The sequence below is a fragment of the Rhinolophus sinicus genome, chromosome 16 (assembly GCF_057876585.1).
Source record: "Rhinolophus sinicus isolate RSI-liver-muscle chromosome 16, RSI-T2T, whole genome shotgun sequence".
Classification (NCBI taxonomy): Eukaryota; Metazoa; Chordata; class Mammalia; order Chiroptera; family Rhinolophidae; genus Rhinolophus; species Rhinolophus sinicus.
The window spans coordinates 68948845-68972038 of record NC_142516.1 but is presented as its reverse complement, the minus strand read 5'-3'; the positions used below and the strand labels follow the sequence as shown (position 1 = coordinate 68972038).

Below are 23194 nucleotides of genomic sequence, written 5' to 3'. Positions count from 1 at the left end.
AAACCTAATTAGCTTGTGAAGGAGCGCTAATGAGGATGGCATTTGCTTGTGTGGACAGGCTAAGGATGAAGTGGTCAGAGGCTAAGAAAGTGATGTCTAGAAGAATAAAGATACTGCGGAAGCCAGACTGTCACGTGTTATTGTGGAAAAGCACAACCAGAGTTCTGCAGAACACAGAAAGCATGACTGTCTCCTCAGATAACTTTGTGAAGCACTTTGCAGTTTTGTAACACTGTTATATGCCTTAATGTTCTCTTACACCTTCAAAACATTGGTCTAAAAGTATGTAGGTGGTTCTTAGAATTTCTACCTTACAGATGAAAAACAAAAACAAACAAACAAACAAACAAAACTCAGGAACTTACCTGAGCTCAAACAGCTAAGAAGCAGCCCAGAACTCAAAAGAACAGTACTTTTTCTATGATGTTCCATGGTCTCCAAAAATACGTGGAAAAGATCCCTCTGCCTCTGGTTTTTGATCTATAATTGTAAGGTTGACAGAAGCTGTATATGCATTGTTGCCTACTTAAAATTACTCCTTTACGAGACTTCTGAGTTTCTGTTGTGGGACAATCATGAGTATTATTGCTTCAAGGAATTCTAATAATTCAGATAAAAGGCCTTGTTTGATTCTTTAACGTTGTTTGGTATTTGGATCAATTTGTTTGCGTGACCATGATGCCATTTTCTTTTTTTTCAATTTCATCTTTGTCCCATGCATGGACTAATCTTAACCATGTTGTGTTTTATTATTTATCTTCTATTTTGTATAACACTTGAAAATGAGGATCAGAAATCATGGAGGATAAAAAGGTGTGGTTTTAAAAATGAGCCTTGCCACAAGCAAGAGCCACTGACTGGATTCTGACTTTCCTATCCACCCTCCTTCCATTAAGCTCCTAAAGACTCTTAAGGAATCTCAGAGAAGATTTATCATTTAATTCCCATTAAATATGTCGATCTTAAACTGAGTTAGCAAGGTCTACCTGTTCATCCAACATAAAAAAAATAAAATAAATAAAATTAAAAAAAAAAAAAAACACACAAAAAAACAGTCACTGAAGATGGTATGCCAGGTTGACCAAAGGCATCTTTTATAATTCTAAAGCATGCTCTGGAAAAGTAATGAAGTAATACAGAGTCTCATTTCTAGAGTGTAGACAAGAATGATTATTTATCTTATGATCAGGCCTCTTCCCAACCTGGGAGAATATTATTGTTGGGACGGTTTTTTCCTGCAGGTCCCCCCAAGAGCTCAATCTCCCCCTTATCGGAGCTGTCTCCTGCAGGCCCTCCGGCTCAGAGCTCTGCCCCCTCCTCCTCCCATACCTTATCAGAGATGACTCTTGCAGGCACCATGGTTAGAGGCCTCCCTGTCAAAACAAAGTTGAGGGATCACAGCTGATAGGGACGGATCTCTCTGGCACCCCGGCCAGATTTCCCCCCCAACCCAGAGGCCTAAACATATAAAAAAAAGCGCCTGACCCCAGTCAGTGCTCAGTTCTTTGGGAACAATCCCACTGGGCCCGCTAGTGTAAAAAAGCTGAGTTCTCCTGCCTTCTGGGTGCCGTTTGTGTCTCTCGGTCCTCACCGTTTTTCTGCAACATTATATCTAACAAGTCGTCTTTAAACTCAGAAAATTTAATTTGCTCTTTTACCTGTCAATGACACAGCATAATTTCTAAGGGGTGACAAAGTAAAATGATAAAGCTACTCTATTAATGAAGGATACCCAACATCTTCACTTTCTTACAACTCAGATTCTGCCTTTGACATTTGCACTTGGTGTTTGAAACTTTTTGTCTCCCTGCCGACTTGGACCTGTCCTTCCGTGTCCTCCTACTCCAGAACGCCTGAGACAGCATGACATATTAGCATGAACACCTTGGGATCCTGCTTCTGATTCTGAGTATTTGGCTGGTACTCAGGTCTATCTGCTCTGAGGGTGAGCATGAGAAAGACTTCACTCACAGATCGACTTTACAGAGTTGAATGAGAAGGTTTGAATGCAGCTGGTACTGTATTTGGACAAACAAACTGTGGGGGCAGAGCCCCAGAAAGTAGTTTCCAGGCTCTCGGCCTCACATAGGCAGGTGCTGGCTCAGGTAGTAAATGGCCAACTGTGATTGCATGGCCATCAGCTGTGGCTAGTTGGCCGTCAGCTGTAACCAGTGAGCCATTGGCCACTGATATAACTGCTGTGGCTACGCTAGAGAGAGAGAGAGAGAGAGAGAGAGAGAGAGAGAGAGAGAGAGAGAGAGAGAGAGAGAGAGAGAGAGAGAGAGAGAGAGAGAGAGAGAGAGAGAGAGAGAGAGAGGAGAGAGAAAGAATGGGGGCTAGCAAGAAGATGGCGGCTGGGCTGGCAAGCGTGGATGGCGGTTTGCAGACAGTGTGGATCCAGCCTCCAGTGAGAGTATAGTGCCGCCAGAGAGAATATAGTGATATGACTCCCCTGCCTATGGCTCCGTGGGTGTTCCTTTCTGGCCTCACCATATCCTGCGTTCTTGTATGGGGAGCGGGAGCAGAGACCCTGCAGGCTTCCCTGCACGACAAATGGCGCAGCGAGCAGGGTCTCCCGCACGACACAAACCTAATGCAAATCACCATGTAGGAGCATTTCTAAAAGGTGGAAGTTGGAACAGCACTAGCTAAGATGGTGTTGGAGTTAAGGCACTTCCTAAAAAAGGATAAGCAAAGTGAGGTTGTTTTAAATGGATACACTGTTTTTCTTAGTTAAATCACATACCTTCAGATGTGAGTCTTCCCAGTCTTATAGCAGGTGATATGGGCCTTGTTTTATTTTATTTTAATTATTTTACTTTATTTTTTGCTACTTTGGTTGGTTTCTTTTTCTCAATTGTAACTGTAATTTAATCACATTCTATAGCATTACTGAGGTTATACATTGTTGTACTCTTCTTCAGGGTAGTTAATAGCTTGTTTATGTACTACAGTCTTACTGAGTCTCAGAGTTAGAGCAGATTTGGGTCTACTATTGAGAACAAGGCAACGGATGAGGGAGGTAATGCTGGGTAATTTCACATTCTTTAACAACAGAAACAGTTCCACTGGAGGAGCCACAAAACATAGAAGCATTTATCTAAGTACCTACTTGATACATTTAAAAAAAAACATAATTAGTCAATGCAATGAAAATTGTATTTGTTTATGCACTGTGACATAGTAATAACTAGAATTCAGGCTGTTGGCTTTTGTAGTTGATGGAATCCTACCAGTCAATTTATAGAACTACAATTATTGCTTGTTCTTCAGCTAAAGGTTTCATATATTAAACTGTGAAACATTTTTGCTTTTCAGTTAAAAAAGTAAAAAAAAAAAAAAAAATAAAGTTGAACTGTCTTTCAAGGATAATCTCTACTGTTACGAAACTCCTGACATAGAAGAAAACTCAAGAGACCATCAGTCTATCCTTTTCTTGTTTTATATTTTCACCAAAACCTTCAAGGATGCTTTGATTATACAACACATTATTTTTGTTTTCAGCTCACATGTAATTTAATTGCCAATCTGTTATCCTTGGGGGCACTGTATCTTTCTATTTGCTGTCTTGGATCAAGATATAGTTTATCCCCTTAGAATTACACACTTAATATTAACCTCTTGTGGAGGCCGAAGGCTACTTCCATTCAAGTAATCTTGGGTGCTTATTAAAACACAGAGTCTTTGAGCCTAGAAATTTACATTTTAATAAGCACACCCAAAACTTTTAATGTAAATTTGAAGATCTGCTAGTTAAAACAACTTGTATATGACCCCAAAGACACATGACATATTGTAATGTATAATTTGTCACTTCACTGAGTCACTAATTCGAATCACGGACCCTCAGTTTAGGGAATGTGTCCTTAGTCTGTGAGGAAGGGGATGTGGCTGCTTTCTGCATCTGAGTGGCCTTTTCTCTTTACACATGAACTCTGGAGAAACCTTGCTCTGCTGCATTTTATGAGTAAGTAATATACTTTCCTAATGTTTGAGACATTCTTGGGACCCTCATTAGTATCCAGATTCTGCTGCTTTTGTACCCCAAACTTAAAATGCCTTTAAAAGTCATGTTTTAACTAATTGTTTTCTGGTTTCTCCTTAACAATCTGCACACTCCCTACAGAGACAACATGGGTATGTGCGGCATGGTTTTCTGCACATACAGAATGGGTTCACACCTGTGATACCGTGATGAATTATCATTCCATGTGTAAGCCACTAACACCTTTGCATTATTTGTTTTTTTTTGTTTTGTTTTTTGAGTAGAATAAAATCTTTATTGACTCCACATGAAATTACATAAACTCCACTCCCGTACATACTTGACAGCTTAATATTCCTTATGTTGTTTCATTTCTTAAATACATCTTAAGTTGCTTATTTACACAATAAAAACAATGTCCAACATCAAAAAAACATACTTCTCTAGTTTAGAACTACTGGAATTAGTCTCAGAAGAGCTCACTTAATTGAACTTGGTCTTAGGTCTTCCTCAGATTATTCTGTGGCATCTCCCAATTTTGCATGATGCTTGCAGTACACTTAAGCTGTCAATCAGTTCTCCTGGTCTTTATTTAAGGTCCAAAGAGAGAAGATGGAAATGGACTAAGATAAAAAGGATAGTTTTGCATATGATCATGTAGTGGACACATTCAAGACATAAATGAGACAGAAAGAGCACCTCTGCAACAAACTGTCTTTGCTCTGGGTTATTAGCTCACCTCTCTGAGCCTTGATTTTCTCATCTCTAGGACAGATTCATCCTAGAATCTTTCTGGTTCCCTTTGACGCCAATGTTCTACATTTGGTTCGTTAACAGATGCACAACCTGAAACACCCACTAATACATTTTGCTGGAGGTTGGTCAGTCCTTAGCAAATAAGAAGCCACTTCCTATTCTACACCTATACTTGGGAAAGCAGCTCACGAAGAGAGGGTCTCTAAAAAAGGCCCTAGAGAAATTTCATTTTTGGCTGGAGCACTGTCTGTAACTTATGTAGTGTCTAGGTTTAAATGCCATACAGCATTTTTTACTGACATTGCACACTGGAATCACGTGATGAAATTAATTTTGTTGGGGCCCGAGTCCCATCCCCGAGATTCTATTGAATTCATCTAGGTGCAGCCCACGCATGAGAATTTTTACAAACTCTCTAGATAATTCCAACCTGAGGAAAAGGGGACAATTACTGGCATACAGCAGTGATTCTCAAACGTTAGCTGAATCAGTCACCTAGAGGGCTTATTAAAACAGATTGGTGGGTGCCCTCCCCATTTTGATTCAGGTCTGGGGTGAAGCCCAAGAATTTGCTTTTCTAGCAAGTCCTCACATAATGCTCCCCCCCCTTTTTTTTTAAAGAAGGGCGCAGCTCAAAGTGGCCCAGGTGGGGATCGAACCGGCAACTTTGTGTTAGTAGCACGCGCGCTAACCGACTGAGCTAACTGGCCACCCGTCCTCACATAATGCTGATGCTTTTGTCCAGAGACCTCACTTTGACAACCACTGCCAGTGAGGAAGTATCATTGATGGTGGTACCTGAAGTTGAGTTTAAATCCTGATTCTATTATTACCACTGATGTAACCTTAGGAAAGTAATTTTATTATCTTTTCTTTAGTGTCTTTATAACAATACTTAGATCCGAGTTGTGAGGCATAAACAGTGTTACCAATCAGGGTTTAGTACAGTACCTGGCACAGAATGCAGTAACAAATATTAATTTCTTTTTTCCATTATACATGGTTAGATGCTGTGATTAAGTTAAATCAATCGCACAGATTAAAACTTGGCAGAAGGAAATAGATGATTGAAGCAATGTGATATAGAGAAGTGTTTTAAGTATATCGTCTTAAAAATACTTTCATTCATTTTTTAAAACTTTGTATACAGTAATTTAGGTGGTAGGAATATAAGATACAATCTATAAAGTGCCAGAAATATTAGATTGAATTTATAAAGAGCATGAATGTTTTTAATGACCTACAATGGACTCCGATATCTTATCTATAAGTCTTCTAGAGAATGCGAAATAATATAATAGCATATCTGCCTAAAAATTTAGTATGTTGATCTTTAAATGCTATTCAATTCCAGAAAAAACCTAAATTATTAAAGTGCATCAGAATCCCTATTATTAACCAAATCAAAACTTCCACCGACAATGGGATGGGTGTTCTTTTACATACATGTCAACAAATAAAAAACTAAATAGCATTCCTTCCTGCTTGCCATTGTGCTTCATTTTGCACGTGTCGGGTCCTCTCAGGAGTTAATGTCCAGACCCTGAGCTGAATCTTGGACGCAGCAGACCCACTGCAGAAGCTACCGCACAGACCTCCAGATACAGGGAGGGCATCGGGCTGTGCCTCCACAGTGGGGCAGGTTGCGGTGGGAACTGGAACACTGTCAGCGTTTCTCTGTGGAACCTACAAGCGCAATCATCCGAGTGAATCTCAAAGGCACTGAACAGTTGAGGTCTAAAGGCGTAAGTCACATCAGGATTGCTTAAAGCAAGTTTCTCCCTATACGAATAGTTGACTGAGAGGGCAAAGTTTTTCTGGGATTTTTATTTTTAAAAGCCTTCCCTTTCTACTCTGGCCTCATGTCATTACCTGACAGCTTTCTTTTTCTGAATTCCTAAAAAAGTGATGGTTGTCTGCACGTCTTTGCTGCTGCATCGTGTTCTGTACCATTTATTTTATTGTTTTCAACTTTTATTTAATCTGCTGATATACTTTTAACTTTTCATCTATTTATGAATTCTCCTACTAGACTGAGCTCAAGGGTCATCAACTTGTCCCCTTCCTCCATGGCACTTTCTCAAGTGTCTCAAATTCAGTAACCATTCTCTTTTGCTGTCTGCAATATAAATGCGACACCCACTTATATTGCCCTGCCTATACAGCTAATTTCATTTTTATATTTATAAGTTTTCTTGTCCCAACTGGAACCAAAAAACCCATTAGGGTGGAGGCTATATGTATTTCACTTCTTTGCAAAAATGTCTTAACAAAGCTGATAAGCAATCGACAATTGTAAAATACTCACTAGATAATCCATGCTAAAAATTAGACACAACTCCTTACCTCATACTCTTGCTGTCAAGATTCTATAAGGCCTATAGTCTTGCCAGTGTGTTTGTAGGATGGAAATAATTTTTTTTTGGAAATGATTTTCTTGAAGCCAGAAAATTAGCCTTGGGAGACCCCATTAGTGCTTGAAAACCAACTTTCAATTCCCATCTCATTAATAATCTTAGTATTTCCTAGCACCCACTCATCTGTATCCTTCTCTCAAGGTTTCCCTATGAAACACCCACCAAACTTCCTTACCCCCTAAAACAAACAAAACTCTTTTCCCCCCTTTTCCCACAAAATGGTTTATTCATTAAAAGCCATAACCCTTACATAGAGGCTTTTCAAAAACTAGCAATCCAAGCCCTCTAAACTTAACTGAACCGGAAGCAAGGCAGATGTCATGCCCATCCTGCCAGGAAGCAGTTCCTTCTCTTGGATTCTGCCTGTTATTAGAACTCGAGAAGACCAGCAGACAGCCTGAGAGGGTTCAGGTGCCCCCATGGAGGCACTTTTTCCTTTTTAGAGTATTTTCATTGGGTTGGTTTGGCCCCATCACTATAGTTTTGACCACAATCATTCCAGTTGATCTTTCACAGGACATGAGGTAGCAAAAAAGTCACTAAGGTAAGATTTATTTATCTTTAAATCTCAAAGGTTTTTGAACAGATTGACTTGTGCAAAGCTGGATTATGGCATTTTACCTCAACTTCACCTTAGTATTATGGGAATAAGATTTCTAAGATTTTAAATTAATTGCTTCGATTTTTTTTTTCAATGACTCAGATGGGGCATCCTGTAAAGCTCACTGTCTCTTACTCCCACTATGTATCAAATACTTCAATTAAGATCATACCTTACATCATACTTTAAGAGATCATACCTCACAGAAACCTAGAAACCAGAATAGCTTTCTACATCTTTAATTCTCCATAAGGCATTACCATTATACTTTCATATATGCATATGTGTGTATATATATGTTTTTAAAAGAAGTGAAAATGCTCTCCTCATTATCTTTTGTTTGATACAGGCACCCAAGTATGTAGTTAGAAAGTAAATAAAGGCCACAGAAACTTCCTGAGGAAGATCATTAAAAAGAAAAATCCTCTCTTCCTCTTATATCACACAACTGGCCTTTGAGGCATGCCAGCTAAGAAAACTGGTGTCACCCATGGTGATGGGAAGACTGGACCTTTCCCTCTTTGGGTTGTAGCTGAACTTCTATTGGCAGTCCTAGTAACATGTGTAACTGCTCATTTGTTCTAAGCAAATCTTTTCTTCAGCTTTCCTTCAAACAATGCCTTTACTTTCCCATTAGAATACGAGGATTTTGAGATTTTGAACAGCAAGGTCTGGATGGGAAGGAATTTCTTTCAATCATGTGTTAGCTTGTGCAGAGAGAGGGAAAGATACGGAAGAATGGCAGGGGAGGACGTGAGAGAAGGAAGAAATGTGTCTTCATCGGGAGCGCGGGAAGAAAGGATGCTTTTCAAAGTTGTTGCCGGTATCTCATGAAGGCCCAAGCCACCACCATGGTGAGGGCAAACACTGGCACCAGCACCATGGCTATGGGCATACCACTTGGTTCCCCTTCACCTCGAGGTCCTATAGGCCCATTCTGCACCTGTAGCCTGTGCTGCACTCTCAGTGACACGGCGTAGCCTGCGTTACGAAAGAGGTCTACAGCGTCCTGGTGCAGCAGGTTCTTTAGGTCTTGGCCATTCACCGAGAGGATCTTATCACCCTCCTGTAGCCGCCCATCCAGGGCCGCAGCTCCGTTCTCTTTGATGCGACTGACGTAGATGCCACTGTCATTGGAGACATCCTGCTGGTCTGTCCCACCGATGATGTTGAAGCCCAGCCCTGAGGGTCCTCTGGTAAGATTAATCTCTTCCTCAGTGACCAAATAATCCACTCTTCCGTTCATGTTTTACTGCCTGTCTGGCTTCCCACCTGGGTCAACTAGGGCTCGCACAGGTGAAGGTGAATCAATCTCGGCGCTGCGCCCAAAACACACCACTTTCGATTTTTCTGCATTATTTGTTAATGTCGCTTATTGTTCTCATTTAATTTACTGTCCATTGTGATGCCAGTCTTTTTTTTCTTTCCAATTCTCTCTCTACAACTGAATAGGTTTATATTCTAAATCATTTTTTATACATTTCTTTAAACTATTCAAGTTCATCTCATCTTGTTATTTCTTGCCCCATAAGTCTTGTCTTTCTCTTTCCTTTTATATGACTGCTGTGTCCTTCTTGGTCCTGGTAATGGTTCTAATTCAGTATGTCCGTGATTTTAAAAATTTCTCTCCACCTCTTTATGCAGATCATTATTAATTGCTTAAAAACAGGCTAGATTGATTTTTACTTCCATCGTTTTCCCAGCCATTTAAAAGTTTGCAGATCATTGCCACTGTAGGTTTTTAGTCCTGTTTAAAATTTCTCCTATGGAGCATACTTTTATACTGGCAATGCACAAAATGTGTTAATTTCCCAAGGTAAAACTAACTGGTTAAATCAGGTTCAGCATATTTCCTTCAACTCTTAATTTTAATATACATCTAAGGAAACCAATTTAGCGTTCTCAAATTTACTTGTGTAGAAAATTTATGGTTCATTTTTTTAAAAAGATTTTTATTAAAATATAGCCAACGTACAATATTAGTTACAGGGGTACACCATAATTATGCAACATTTATATACCTAAAGAAGTAATCACTATGACAAGTCCAGCAACCATCTGACACCATACTATGCTATCACAACATTATTGACCATATTCCCCATGCTGTACATTACATCCCCATGACTTATTTGTTTTATACCTGGAAATTTGGACCTTATTCCCCTTCACCTTTCCCCTGCCTTTTAAATTTTCAATTACAGTTGACATTCAGTATTACTTTATATTAATTTCAGGTGTTCAGCATATGATTAAACACTTATATAATTTAAGAAGTGATCCCCCTGACTAGTCTAGTATTTACTTGGTACTATACATAGTTATTACAATATTATTGACTATATTCCTTATGCTCTACCCTAGATCCCCATGATTACTGTGTAACAATCAATTTGTACTTCTTAATCCCTTCCCTTTTTTCACTTGCTCCCAACACCTCTCCCATCTGGCAACCATCAAAATGTTCTCTGTACCTGTGAGTCTGTTTCTGTTTTGTTTGTTTATTTTGTTCTTTAGATTCCACATATAAGTGAAATCACATTGTATCTGTCTTTCACTAACATAATCCACTCAGCACAATACCATCTAGGTCCATCCATGCTGCTGCAGATGTCAAGAACCTATTCTCTTCCCTGGCCAAGCAATATTCCACTATATACTATGACATATATGTACCACCTCCTCTTTATCCATTCTTCTATCAACAGACACCCAGGCTGCCTCCACATCTTGGCCATTGTACACAGTGCTGCAATGAACATATGGATGCACAGGTCCCCTTGAAGTAGTGTTTCAGGTTTCTTCGGATTAATACCCAGAAATAGGGTTACTGGGTCCTTTATCTCTTGTTATAGCCTTTGTTTTATTGTCTATTTTGTCTCATATAAGTATTGCTACCCCAGCGTTTTTTTTTGGTTTGTTTGTTTCCATTTTCATGAAATAACTTTTTCCATCCCTTTTAATCTTTGTGTATCCTTCAATCTGAAGTAAGTCTCTTGTAAGCAGCATACATAAGGGTCTTGTTTTCTTATCCATTCAGCCACACTATGTTTTTGATTGGATCATTTAATTCATTGACATTGAAAGCAATTGTTGATAGATATGCAGTTATTGCTATTTTATTCATCTTTTCTTTTTTCCCTTCCATCTTAAAGAAATCCCTCTAATGTTCCTTGTAATACTGGTTTGGTGGTGATGAACTCCTATAGCTTTTTCTTGTCTGGGAAGCTGTTTATCTGTCCTTCAATTTTAAATGATCGCCTTTCTGGGTAGCATACCCCTTGGGTGTAGGTCCTTGTTTTTCATCACTTTGAATATTTTTGTGCCTATCCCTTCTGGTCTGCAAAGTTTCTGTTGAAAAATCAACTAGCAGTGCTATGGGAGCTCCCTTGTAGGTACCTAACTGCTTTTCTCTTGCTGGTTTTAGGATTCTCTCTTTGTCTTTTATTTTCTTCTTATTATTTTATTTTTGGGGTTCTTTTTAAATTAGTTTCAGATACACAAAACAAAATAATAATTAGACATTTACATTCCTCACAAAGTGACCACATCAAACTAAAACGATTTTTCATAGCAAAGGAAACTATCAACAAAACAAAAAGACATCCACTGAATGGGAAAAAAAGATATTTGCCAATAATATATCTCTTTGTTTTTAACCTTTGGCACTTTAATTGTGAGGTGACTTGGTATGGGCTTCTTTGGGTTAATCTTGTTTGGGGCTCTCTGCACTTCCTGGGCTTGTTTATCTATTTCCTGTGCCAGGTTAGGGAAGTTTTCAATCATTATTTCTTCAAATGGTGTTTGAATCCCTTGCTTTCTTTCTTCTCCTTCTGGCACCCTTATGATGCAAATGTTGTTACACGTGGTGTTGTCCCAGAGGTCTCTTAAACTATCCTTATTTTTTTTTTCTATTCCGATTGGCTGTTTTATGCTACCTTGTCTTCCAAATCGCTGATTTGATCCTCTGCTTCATCTTGTCTGCTATTTATTCCTTCTAATGCATTCTTCATTTCAGTTATTGTATTCTTCACTTCTGACTGGTTTCTTTTTTATGGTTTCTATGTCCTTTTTTATGCTTGCTATCTCTTTGTTGAAGTTGTCACTAAGTTCTTTGAGCACCCTTATAACCATTGTTTTGAACTCTGTATCTGGTAGGTTATTTGCCTCCATTTGGTTTAGTTCTTTTTCTGGAGTTTTCTCCTGTTCTTTCATTTGGGACATATTTCTTTGTTTTCTCATAGTGGTTGCCTCTCTGTGTTTGTTTCTACATATTAGGTAGGGTTGCTATGTCTCCCAATTTTGCTGGGTGGCCTACGGGTCTTCTGGGGCTCAGTGGCACAGTCTCCCTGGTCACCTGCTCTGGGTGCTCCAGGAGTATCCCTTGTGTGGGTTGTGTGTGCCCTTCTGTTGCAGTTGAGCCTTGATTGCTGTTGGCTTGTCACTGGGTAGTATTGACCCTCAGACTGACTGGCTGTTGGGTTTGGCCATGTCCACAGCTATGGGCGGTTGTGTGGGGGTCTTACTCCCTGCAGCAGGATTCACCTCAGCAGACTCTAGTGCCTGTTGAGACCACCCTTTTTGTGTGTCGCTTGAGGGGCTAATTGTGTCATGCTCTGCTATAGTCCAAAGCCAGTCTCCAAGTATGTTGGTTCTGGGATCCCTTGGGAGGGGCTTCAGGGCAGGTCCAGTTCAACCACTGCCTATGATCAGTTGGGTATTACCTGGTAGAAGCTACAAAGCAATCCACAGTTGGTCGATACCTGTGCTATACCTAGAGGCTCATGGGAAAGGCCACGCTGCAAACCAAAGTTGGCAGCCATCAGTACCAGGCCTGGGGTAGCTCTTCAAAAAGCCAGGACATCCTGAGGCTTGCTGCCACCTGCAGGCTCCCATAAAATTCAGCCATTGATCAAGCCTCCTGCAATTCATGAGTTGGGTGAGGAGGGTCTCAGTGAGTCAGCATGGTGGAACAGTGGAGCTCACCAGGCCAATCAGAATTGGATTTGGCCTGTGGAGGTGGGCTCAACACAGGAAAGATGGCATCCACCTGTGAGCTGCTCAGGAGAAGAGCCACACACTGGGAAAATTACAACTGTCCCTCCAGTCCACATTCTGAGGTTGAACAACTCAGTGTCTCCTCATATGTCTCCAATGCTGCCAGTATCACCGTCCCTCTACTGCAGCCCAGGGTGAGTGCCTGCACAGGTCCTTTAAGAGGATGTCTGGGTTTCCCACCACCTTTTGTCCCACCTGGATCGTTGGAATCCCCACTTTTTTTCATAGCCAGAAGTTATGGGGGCTCCTCTTCCTGGCACCAGTAGTCTGGGCTGGGGAGCCTGGTGTGGGGGGATGGGGTCTTTCGCTATTTTGTGGGGAACCTCTGCGACTGAGATCTCTCTACCAATTTTCAACTGCCACACATGAGTGTGGGATCAGCCTGTTTTGCATCTCCACTCCTCCAACCAGTCTCAACATGGCTTCTTTATATCCTTAGTTACAAAACTTCTGTTCAGCTAGACTTCAGATGGTTCTCCAGTTGATTGTTCTATAATTTAGTTGTAATTTTGATGTGTTCATGGGATGAGGCAGGCACAGTGTTCATCTACTCCGCGATCTCATGATGCATATTTCTGGTTCATTTGTTAATACAAATCTTTAGTCAGAGTTTTAAAACCCGGTGTATGTGAGTATAATACCATTATTGATTCCCCCACTCAATGATAATTGCTGTTATCATTCTTGTCCTTTTTAGAAAAGGTCATGCTGACAAATAATACTACTTGGAAAATAGACGCCATAATGCCTGATAGGGAAGAACACGGGAATATTTGAGAAACCACATGAGAGATGACTGGGTTAGAATACAGAAAAAAGTGGGTCATAGAGCTTAAATGTGATCTTAGAAGTGAAGATAAAAGACAGACAACTTTAAGCATGCTGGTCCTAGCAAATAGTTTGTTACTTATACTAATTATTGAGGTGTTTTACATAAGAAAGACATTATTGAAATTGAAATTTTAAATACTAACTCTGACTATTTCTAAACAATGTACTGGAAGGAGATAAAAGTTGTTGCTAGAGGAAGAATGCAATTGTTTGGTAAAGAGATGTGGTAGCTTAAACTAGAGCGATAATCAAAATGGAAAGAAATAGATGGATTCAAGAGTTATTCAATCTGATTTGTTTGCTTAAATTTGTTGGTGGGCTGGATATGGAGGACTAGAGGAGATAAGTGACAACTACGCATTGATTGGGTCTGAACAAGGGGGAGAGAAAAGGTAACAATAAGTGTGAAAGTACCATTATAGGTTGAAATTATGCTCTGACTTTCACATGTCCTGGTTCTTCAAGAAATCCTTACTGAGAGGAAATAAGAGAGTGTATATGTAAACAAGAAGGGCTTGGCCCTAGTACACTTTCCCTTTGTGTTTTCTGTGGTGGATAGCGACTTATATGTGGATGTTTTGATGGTGTAGAAAATTTTCTGAGTATATTGATGCAGTTTGTAATAGCCAGCCTCCATATTTTGCCCCAAAGTTCCTCACCTCCTTGTATTACACACATATAGAGTCCATCCCACACTGAATGAGGGCTGGCACCCATGTGACCAATAAAATATAGTAAAAATGATATGCTTATTCAACGAATATTCAGTAAACGTAAAGTATGTTCCAGGTATTCATAAAAGCAATGAGGAGCCCATATTGAAACATTCAGAGAGGCAATGAGTGTAGATGAAGAAACTATAACATTTCATATTGTATCATGTGACAATTTTAATGAGGTATGTTTGCTGAGGAAAAATTTATGATTCTGTGTGATCTTTAATATGAACAATATTTGCTGCTTTGACTATTCGGGGTCTTTTGTGCTTCTCCCAAGAAGACAAACATACAGCCAGCAAATATATGAAAAGATGCTCAACTTTACTAGCTATCAGGGAAATGCAAATCAAAACCACAATGAGATACCACCTCACACCTGTCAGAATGGCTATTATCAACAAGACAAGTAATAACAAGTGTTAGAGAGGTTATGCGGGGGAAAGGAACTCTCATACACTGCTGGTGGGAAGGTAAATTGGTACAGCCACTGTGGAAAATATATGGAAAATCAGTTCCTCAAAAAAATTAAGAATAGAATTACCCTATTACCCCACAATCCCTCTTCTGGGTATCTATCCAGAATATCTGAAATTATTTATCATAAAGATATGTGTACCCCTATTTTAATTGCAGCATTAATCATAGCAATTAAGGCATAGAAACAACCAAAGTGTTCTTTGATAGATGATTATGTAAAGAAGATGTGGTACATATACACAATGGAATATTACTCAGCCATAAGAAAAGATGAAATACTTCCATTTGTGATAACACGGATGGATGTTGAGATTATTATACTAAGCAAAATAAGTCAGGCAGAAACATTTAAGAACCATGTGATTTCATTCATATGTAGGATATAAAACTGAAAGCAACAAATGAATAAGACAAACAAAAACTCATAGACAAAGACAACAGTTAGTGGTTACCAAAGGTTAAGGGGGGAAGAAGGTGATAGAAGAAGGTAAAGGGGGTCAAATATATGGTGACAGAAGGAGATTTGACTTTGTGTGGTGAACACACAATGCAATATATAGATGATGTATTATAGAATGTACACTTGAAAGCTATATAATTTTATTAACCAATGTCACCCCAATAAATTTAATAAAAACAAAACAAAACAAATAGAAGAGGTGCCCTGAGAAAAGACATGAATCTCAGATTCCATTTCTAGGTTCAGATCCTGTCTGTGCCACTTGGTGGTATCTACGACCCTGGGGAAATTAAATCACCTCTTTATTCTTAGTTTCCTTATCTGATTTTCTTCCAAGGTTGTTACATGACTCAACTTAGGTACACATGTTATCATAATCACAGATTTATTTGCCCATTTTTCTTTCAAGTCTTTAAAGTCCATGAAAGAAAGGATAAAGTCTATCTTTTAACCATTGCAGTTGAAGGCTCTTTTGCAGTGGCTGGAAATACTATGTGCCCTATAAATATTTGTTGAGTGATTATTATTTTTTCAGTGGTTGTCAGTATATTCACAATGTTGTATATTCACATTGTTGTGTAACCACCACCATTATCAAATTCTAGAACATTTTCATCACCCCAAAAAGAAACTCTTTACCCATTAGCAGTCACTTACCAGTCTTCTCTCCCCCAGCTCCTGGCAACCACAAATCTGTTCTCTGTCTCTATGGATTTGCCTATAATGATGAACATTTTAAAGAGATTTACACGTTTTCTGGTTCTTAGTAGATATTCGAAAAATGAGGGTTTTTTTCCTCGTACTTAAACTCTGTTCAAATTTATTGCACCTAAACTCTGTTCAAAAATCCAAATTACATCCAAATTGGGCATGCCAGTTATTTTTCTGTTGTCTTAAATCCAAACTCACATTTTTAGACTTTGCTTTGTGATGCTGGGTTTGGGACCCTGCGGACGACATTTCTTAGACTTACTTGCCAAATGGCTTCTGATAAATTCAGTCAATAAGAGCACTAGAGGGAGATTGAAAATCAGGAGGAGGGCAGAGAGACCTTCTTCCTGATCTTCTGCTCTTGTCAGCCGTGCTTCAGTGGAAGTAATTACCTTCAGGGTCTTTCAGGACTCCCAGGGTTAACGCCAGCATGCCCTCCCAAAGCTAGCTGGGGCAGACAGGGTGCTATTTCTTCCACAGAAATCTGAGCATGAGTTATGTCTATAGTTTCTTCTTTGAGCTTCTAAATTTTAGCAATTCCATGTTTTCTGTAAAAATATGCTTTGTTAAATAAAGTCTTCCACACAGTATAGGAGTATCTTGATTTTGGATTTAAGGCGGCAAATTGGGTGTTATGAGTGATGGATGCGATTGCTTTCTACTTTTTCATTGAATCTTCTAAAACATAAGCCTCCACTATTAAACACCTGAATATGATAAGTAACAAATTTAGCTTGTGCATACCAATTGGTTAAGGATATAAGAAACAAGCTTCTTTCCACTGCTGAAACCATTAACTTACATGAGCTCAGCTTTTGGTCTAGGAATATAGACTGTTACATATGATTTGGAGAGGCTGAGGTCTGGTGTCTTAAGCCCTATCAAAAGCAAGTGAAAATAAATTAACACTTTAATACCTCCTCCCTTTCACCAATACTTAAGACTCAGTCCAGGATTAGCATTAAAACTTGAAAAATGACAATCAGAAAGCCTTCCTAAGCATCTTATGATTTCTCTGTGATCGCTCAGTGATAATGGTTGGTCCGTACCAAAATACTTCTAATAATACTTCTAAAAATACTTCTAACACTTCTAATAAATTCTTCTAATTAATTTGGTGCAATTCAGAAAAAAACAAACAAAAAAACTTTGCTTATTTGGGAAACTTCATGTAGGTTATTATGACTAATGAATAGAGTATATATGATAAATCAGAGACTGAAGACAATATAATGAAAAAGTAAGTAGGGACCAAATCTTTAAAGACATCGTGTGCCAAGCTAAGGATTGTTTATTTTATCCTTAGACTATCGGTAGAGTGGCCATACATTTCAGTTTGAACTAGAACAGTTCTTACTTATGCATTTTGTCACAGAATAATTTTTCATACCACATTTTTTCCCCTCAAAACTGAACTTGTTTGGAGGGTTCTAGGGATATGGTGGCAGTAGCAAGACAGATTTTGGATTTTTCCAAATCCCCATGTAAAAATGTCAAGCGTAAAAATTCATAGACAAAATTTGCAATGAAACTAAATGACAAGCTCTCCCCCTGAGTCACAGATTACAAGCAGTTGAGTGCCACTGGTAGCTAACAGCTACACCGCTAATAGCTACATAATCTTGGTGATATTAGAATCCGTGCTAGACTTAAGAATAGGAAATCTGAGAAAAGAGTCAACAGATATTCAATGGAAATCCTAGTAGCTGAATTTAGGGTGAGAAGCTTAAACTGGAATGGGATTTGCTCGTCGATAATGGGTGACTGCATGGGACACTCATGAGATTTGAAGGGGCTAAAGCATACTGGTCTCATGATTCCTAAAAACTGACTTGCAGTTGCTGGTTCTGTGTGTAAGGAACCTGGAATTTGCCACTCCATCCTAAAAACAAGTCAACAGCTGAACAGACTGAAAAATCAACAGCTCTTCTTAGATGTGTAAGAAAGGAGAGGTTATAGAGTAAGAGTAAAACAGTAGTTCGGACTTTGAAATGAGAAATATGCAAATAAAAAACACTGAAAGAACCTACAAAGCACCATGGTCTGTGAAACGATCCTGGATTTTGACCCTAGGTATTTCAAGGATCAAGTTCTGACCAGCTTTGGACAAATGACTCCTCTGTTAGTCTGAATATCTTCAATTGTTAAATGAGGATAAAAAAAAACAACCCTACATTAAGGCTTACTATAAATGAACTGTGAGTGAACCTTAGAAAGATAATGTAGTACAATAACAGCAACAACAGCAACAAAAACAGACATTGAAAGGTCCTTCTTATATGATTCTTTTGTATCAAGTTCAAAATCAGGTAAAAAGTACTATGGAGACAGAGATCAGAATAATGCTTACCTTTGGGAGTGAGGGGTTTTGATTGGTACAGGGTATTAGGGAACTCTCAGGTAGACTGGAAATATTATATATTTGAATCTGGGTAATGAATACAAAGGTATAAAATTCATCAAGCTGCACATTTAAGATTTATGCATTTTATTGAATGTAAGTTGTAGCTCAGTAAGCCACATTGCTTCGCTTATTTAAAAAAAAAAAAAAAAAGAGTTAGTGAACTGGCACATATAAAGCCAAGTACTAAACACTGTACTTGGCACATCAGAGGAACTCAGTTTTGGCTTTGTTTCTCCTGTGAAAGAAGAGAGCAAATCAAATACCACGTTTAATAGGAATATTGACAGACAAAAAAGGTTCTAAATAGAATGTCGTAAAATAAACTGGTATATACATTTTGTCAAATAAAATAGTAACAGGGACTAGAGTGATTTGCTTTGGAGGAAATACTTGATTATCTATCAACAACTTCCAAATATTTGAGGGTTCCCATGCCAAAGAGGGAGCGAATTTCTTTTCTGTTTTCAGAGTGCTCAGAACTAGTAAAGAAAAAGAATTCTTTCCAAGTTGTCTCTTAAAAGAGAGATTTTCCCACCATTGGAAATATTCAAGTAGAAGCAGGAGGACCATATTAGGAACGTGGTAAGAGTGTTCTGGCTCAAGTTATCTAAGTCTAACTTTCTGTGACTCTAAGAAGTAAATGTCTCAGAAAGTTGCAGGATATTCAATGTCATTGGCATGTCCAAGGAAGCATACACTGCATCCTGTGGCCCCAAGTCACATGACCCAGATTTATGAATGCATTAAATTTTTAAGTTCATAAATTTGGAATTTGGAAAAAACAAATAGTAAGGAAGAATCATATCATTGTGCTTAAGTCTGTTAGACGGCAAAGGGGCAGGAGGGGGAGGGAGTGTGGGAGAGAGAGAAGTTTATATTATCTCAGGTGTTAATGGTTTGCGGCAGGGCTTCCGGGAACATGAGAAAGCACAAAAAATGTTTGAAGGTGGAATTGTCAGAGCTCAGGGAGAAATGAAACATCATTCATAACCTTCCATAATATGGGCTCCATAAGCTACTCAGAAATCCAAGAACATTTTTCTTTCATTTTATCTTAATCTTTTCAATTGAGTAAAACTTCAATATCTTCCTCCATAAAACTACTTATCCTTAAGGAAAAACAAAGCACAACAAAACTACAATACACTGAAGCAGAGATAGCCATTAGGTGAGCCAGCTAGGAAAAGTGAATGTGAAAAATCCATTAAGGCCTCAGAACAATCCTTCCAGTAATAACAATGAAGGGGAGTAAACAAAATGCATATTTGCTATAAAAACTGGATATAGAGTTTTTGTGGCACTGACACACTATGCTATGAAGTAGATTAATACAGCTGTGTCTTTTCTGTGATAGCCAAATTTTTAATTAAAAATATTTAGATTATCAGAGTTGGACCAAGTATGCCATCCATGAAGCAGAATTTCTCCATTGCTGAGGTATCAATGTACGGTGCTCTCTCCATTACAGCTTACGTAAGCAAACGTTTGTCTTGAAAACTCTTTGATGGAATATGGTAGAAGTTAATATCTCAGCCCTTCTCCCACAATTTATGAAAGAAGAAAAGGTCTTCTATACTTTCTTTTCCAATAGAAGAAACAACTTGATTTTACAAAAAGCATAAGTCGAGAGACCCAACGTTTGGTCTGACGTGATGTGTAATGGGAAGCCAGTCCTGGAGTGCTTTGAACAGTGACTTTTAAGTTTCTCTTTATAAGGACCACATTTTTCATTCAGCAGGCATAATGCAGTATTAAAATGCAACTATTCCTCAGAAGAAAATGCAAGGACTTGGCTACTGACATTTAATGCATAAACATATAGTGGTTCTTTTAGGCTATTTGGATAGATTCCAACAGGATACCTAAATCTTTCTACAGTGTACCCAATGTGTCCTCATATAAACATTGCTTTAAATCACTAATATTACATTCATTCTGGAGGGAAAGTTTTAGTCAGGATTTGGGGGAAAGGAAAAACTAAAAGGACATAAAAAATCTGAACATGTTTACAGAGTGTTTGGGTGAGATGAAGAGGAAGAACAATGTATAAAATAGAAACTAGGATTTTTCCCTGTTTCCCTATTTTGCTCTCAGTATTGTTCCCAATTTAAGGAGTTTTACACTATATTTCAGAAGAAAGGAGCAACGTTAACTCTTTCAATCTGCTAGGGTGTCATTTAGTAAATTAAAACCAAAAACACCACAGGGACTGCTGTTTTATTATCTTATTAAGGCAAAAGTGTCTATTGAAATATACAGTTAAAATGCTGTAAACTATAGTTTGAGCATCATTGTAATATGCTAAAAACATGTTTAAAAAACCTCCCCAACTCCAATACAGTTATAAGAAAGAAAGTTTTATACACATAGAATCACACTTGCTATAATCATTATACCTTCACATTGCCCTCAAACCAGTGCTTTGAGCTTTTCTTAATTTCTGAAATGCCCACTTGCCACTTCTTGCCTTCTCTCTTATCCTTCAAGTCTAAAGAACATTTACTCTGAGTTTTTTCTTCAGATATGTCTAGGTGCAATTGGGGAAATCACTGCTTAGTGCCATTTCAATTCCTGTAGTATAGTATTTAACGGGAATAAAATTGTAACCATGTATTGCTCTTGTTTCATGAGTCTTACTAGAATAGCTATTAGATTTGGATTCCGTCAATAATTCCTATGGTAGTCTGTGTATAGAAAAAAATATGATTCAGTATTAAGACTTGATCACAGCTCCATAAAACAAATTTATTTAATTGTTCTTCATTTGATAACTTGTAAGCTCAGACACATCAATTCACCTTCTTGAATATGAACAATAAATGTATATGTGTGTTTGACTATTTAGAAAAAGATAATAATTCTCCAAATTGCTTTTAAAATATCTTAGGATATTATATTTTTATTTGAGAATACTTGAAATTATTGGAAATTGTCATGTTGGAATAACTGTTTCTTAACTATATTATTAATCAAGATACTATTATCAGATATTTTGAGTTAAACAAATATTTTCTCTATTACATGCATGGAAAAACATATTCCACATTTACTTTATTGTTTGGATGATAATGTAATCATTGTATTCATTGCATGACCGTCTAGAGTATTTATAGGCATGTTTCTGACTAATCAGTTGTCAATATTTTTAAATTTCCCTCAAAGCATTTTGACATAATATGATTATGACTGTTATTTAGACATTGTTGCACAGAAAAGTTCTTTCCTTATTTTTCTTCTGTTCAAGTAATGGCTTTCTTATTTTACAATGGTCCAAATAATGATCAGAAATTTATTGGATGCTAATAATTAGTAACTGCTCCAAACAGCCCTAATTAGGCCTAAAACCCAGAAGTAAGTTATAATAAATGATAAAGCCAGCATTAATATTGATCACCATGCTAATTAGTCCTAGTAGTAAAAGTAGACAATCTCATCAACAGCCATTAGTTTTAGCTTTTTACCCATCGTAATCATCCAGACTCGTTTTAGCATAGTGTTAAAATCAATGTGTTTCTTATGATTTAGATGATCGTTTATTTCTTTCATCACCCAAATTAATCCTGGCCTGGGCATTTAGAGCAGTCCAAACGCTACTTACTGAGTCTTATAATGAACTACTGTTGGCTTAGGAATTGAGCCATATAAGAGTAAAGGTCTCATAATAGTATCACTAAATCGATTCCAACGCTTTAGGAGTCTCCCCAGATCTAAGGCCCCTTCAGCTAATCAGTTGTCACAGTACAAAACAACCATGATCATTTACATCTTAATGTAATTCTAGTTTTATTCCCAAATAAACTGTACTTTAAGTCGTCTAAATTTAGTATACTATGTTCATAAACTGAAAGAGGTTACAATTCCCCACTATCTTTCCTTGTAGAGAGCAGACACAAATTTATATGCAATTATCATGATATTACTGTTTCATATCAAAACATTCCTATAAAATAGGCATATGTATGCAGTATTATGCATTTCGTCAGTGGAATAAAGGAGTGTCAGTTTTCACCTGCTTGGACTCTGATTTCTTCTGACTGGAAAGTCTTTTCCCACTCTGTCAACCTGGGAAATATTTACTCATCTGTCAAGAATCAGCTCTCCCAGCACATTTTCTGGGTCATGATCTTGAAGTAACAACTTGGGTCAAGAAGTGCTCTAGGTAATCCAAGTTATGCAAAGATTGGTGAAACTCTAGTTCTGCTCTGAAGAAGATCACATACCACTGCTTGAGTTTCTGTGAGCAAATTACTTATATTTTTTATGCCTCAGTGTCCTCAATTTAAAATGTGAATAAAATAGTTCCCATTTCAGAAGATTGTTTCGCAGTGTACTTAAGAATATATGTAAATCATTTAAAAGAAGACCTAATACAAAATGAGTGCTCAATAAATGTTAGATATTAATATAATCATAAAATTAATACAAAAATATCCTTAAGGGAAAATATTAAATGTACAAAAAGAAAAGTACAAAGGAATTACAATGAGGATTCAAACATGAGAAAAGACTATAGTAATCAGTGATCAGTAATTAAAGATTAAATCTCTTTATATGATAATCTCATATTAGCATTAGTTAGAACTACTCATAATTAGCATTAGTTAATATTAAAAGACTATATTTCCCTCTTGAATAAATTGCTCAAAGTGTCTTCTTCAGATTCTTTATTGAAGCATGCTGGGATGGGCCAACTCTGTTTGGAGTGCAACATTTGCTATTCTTATTTCTTTAAAATGTAAAATAACTTATCACGTTCATCATTTCAGTAAAGAACT

The 23194-nt window shown here is 37.8% G+C and overlaps 1 protein-coding gene across 1 annotated transcript; it reads right to left on the bottom strand.

Moving 5' to 3' along the window:
• Positions 1-8003: 8003 nt before the first annotated feature.
• On the bottom strand, positions 8004-9101 carry LOC141571323 (synaptojanin-2-binding protein). Its single transcript, XM_074331574.2, has one exon. It carries the CDS (start codon positions 9003-9005, stop codon positions 8568-8570), a length of 438 nt encoding a protein of 145 aa, XP_074187675.2. The 5' UTR covers positions 9006-9101; the 3' UTR covers positions 8004-8567.
• Positions 9102-23194: the final 14093 nt, after the last annotated feature.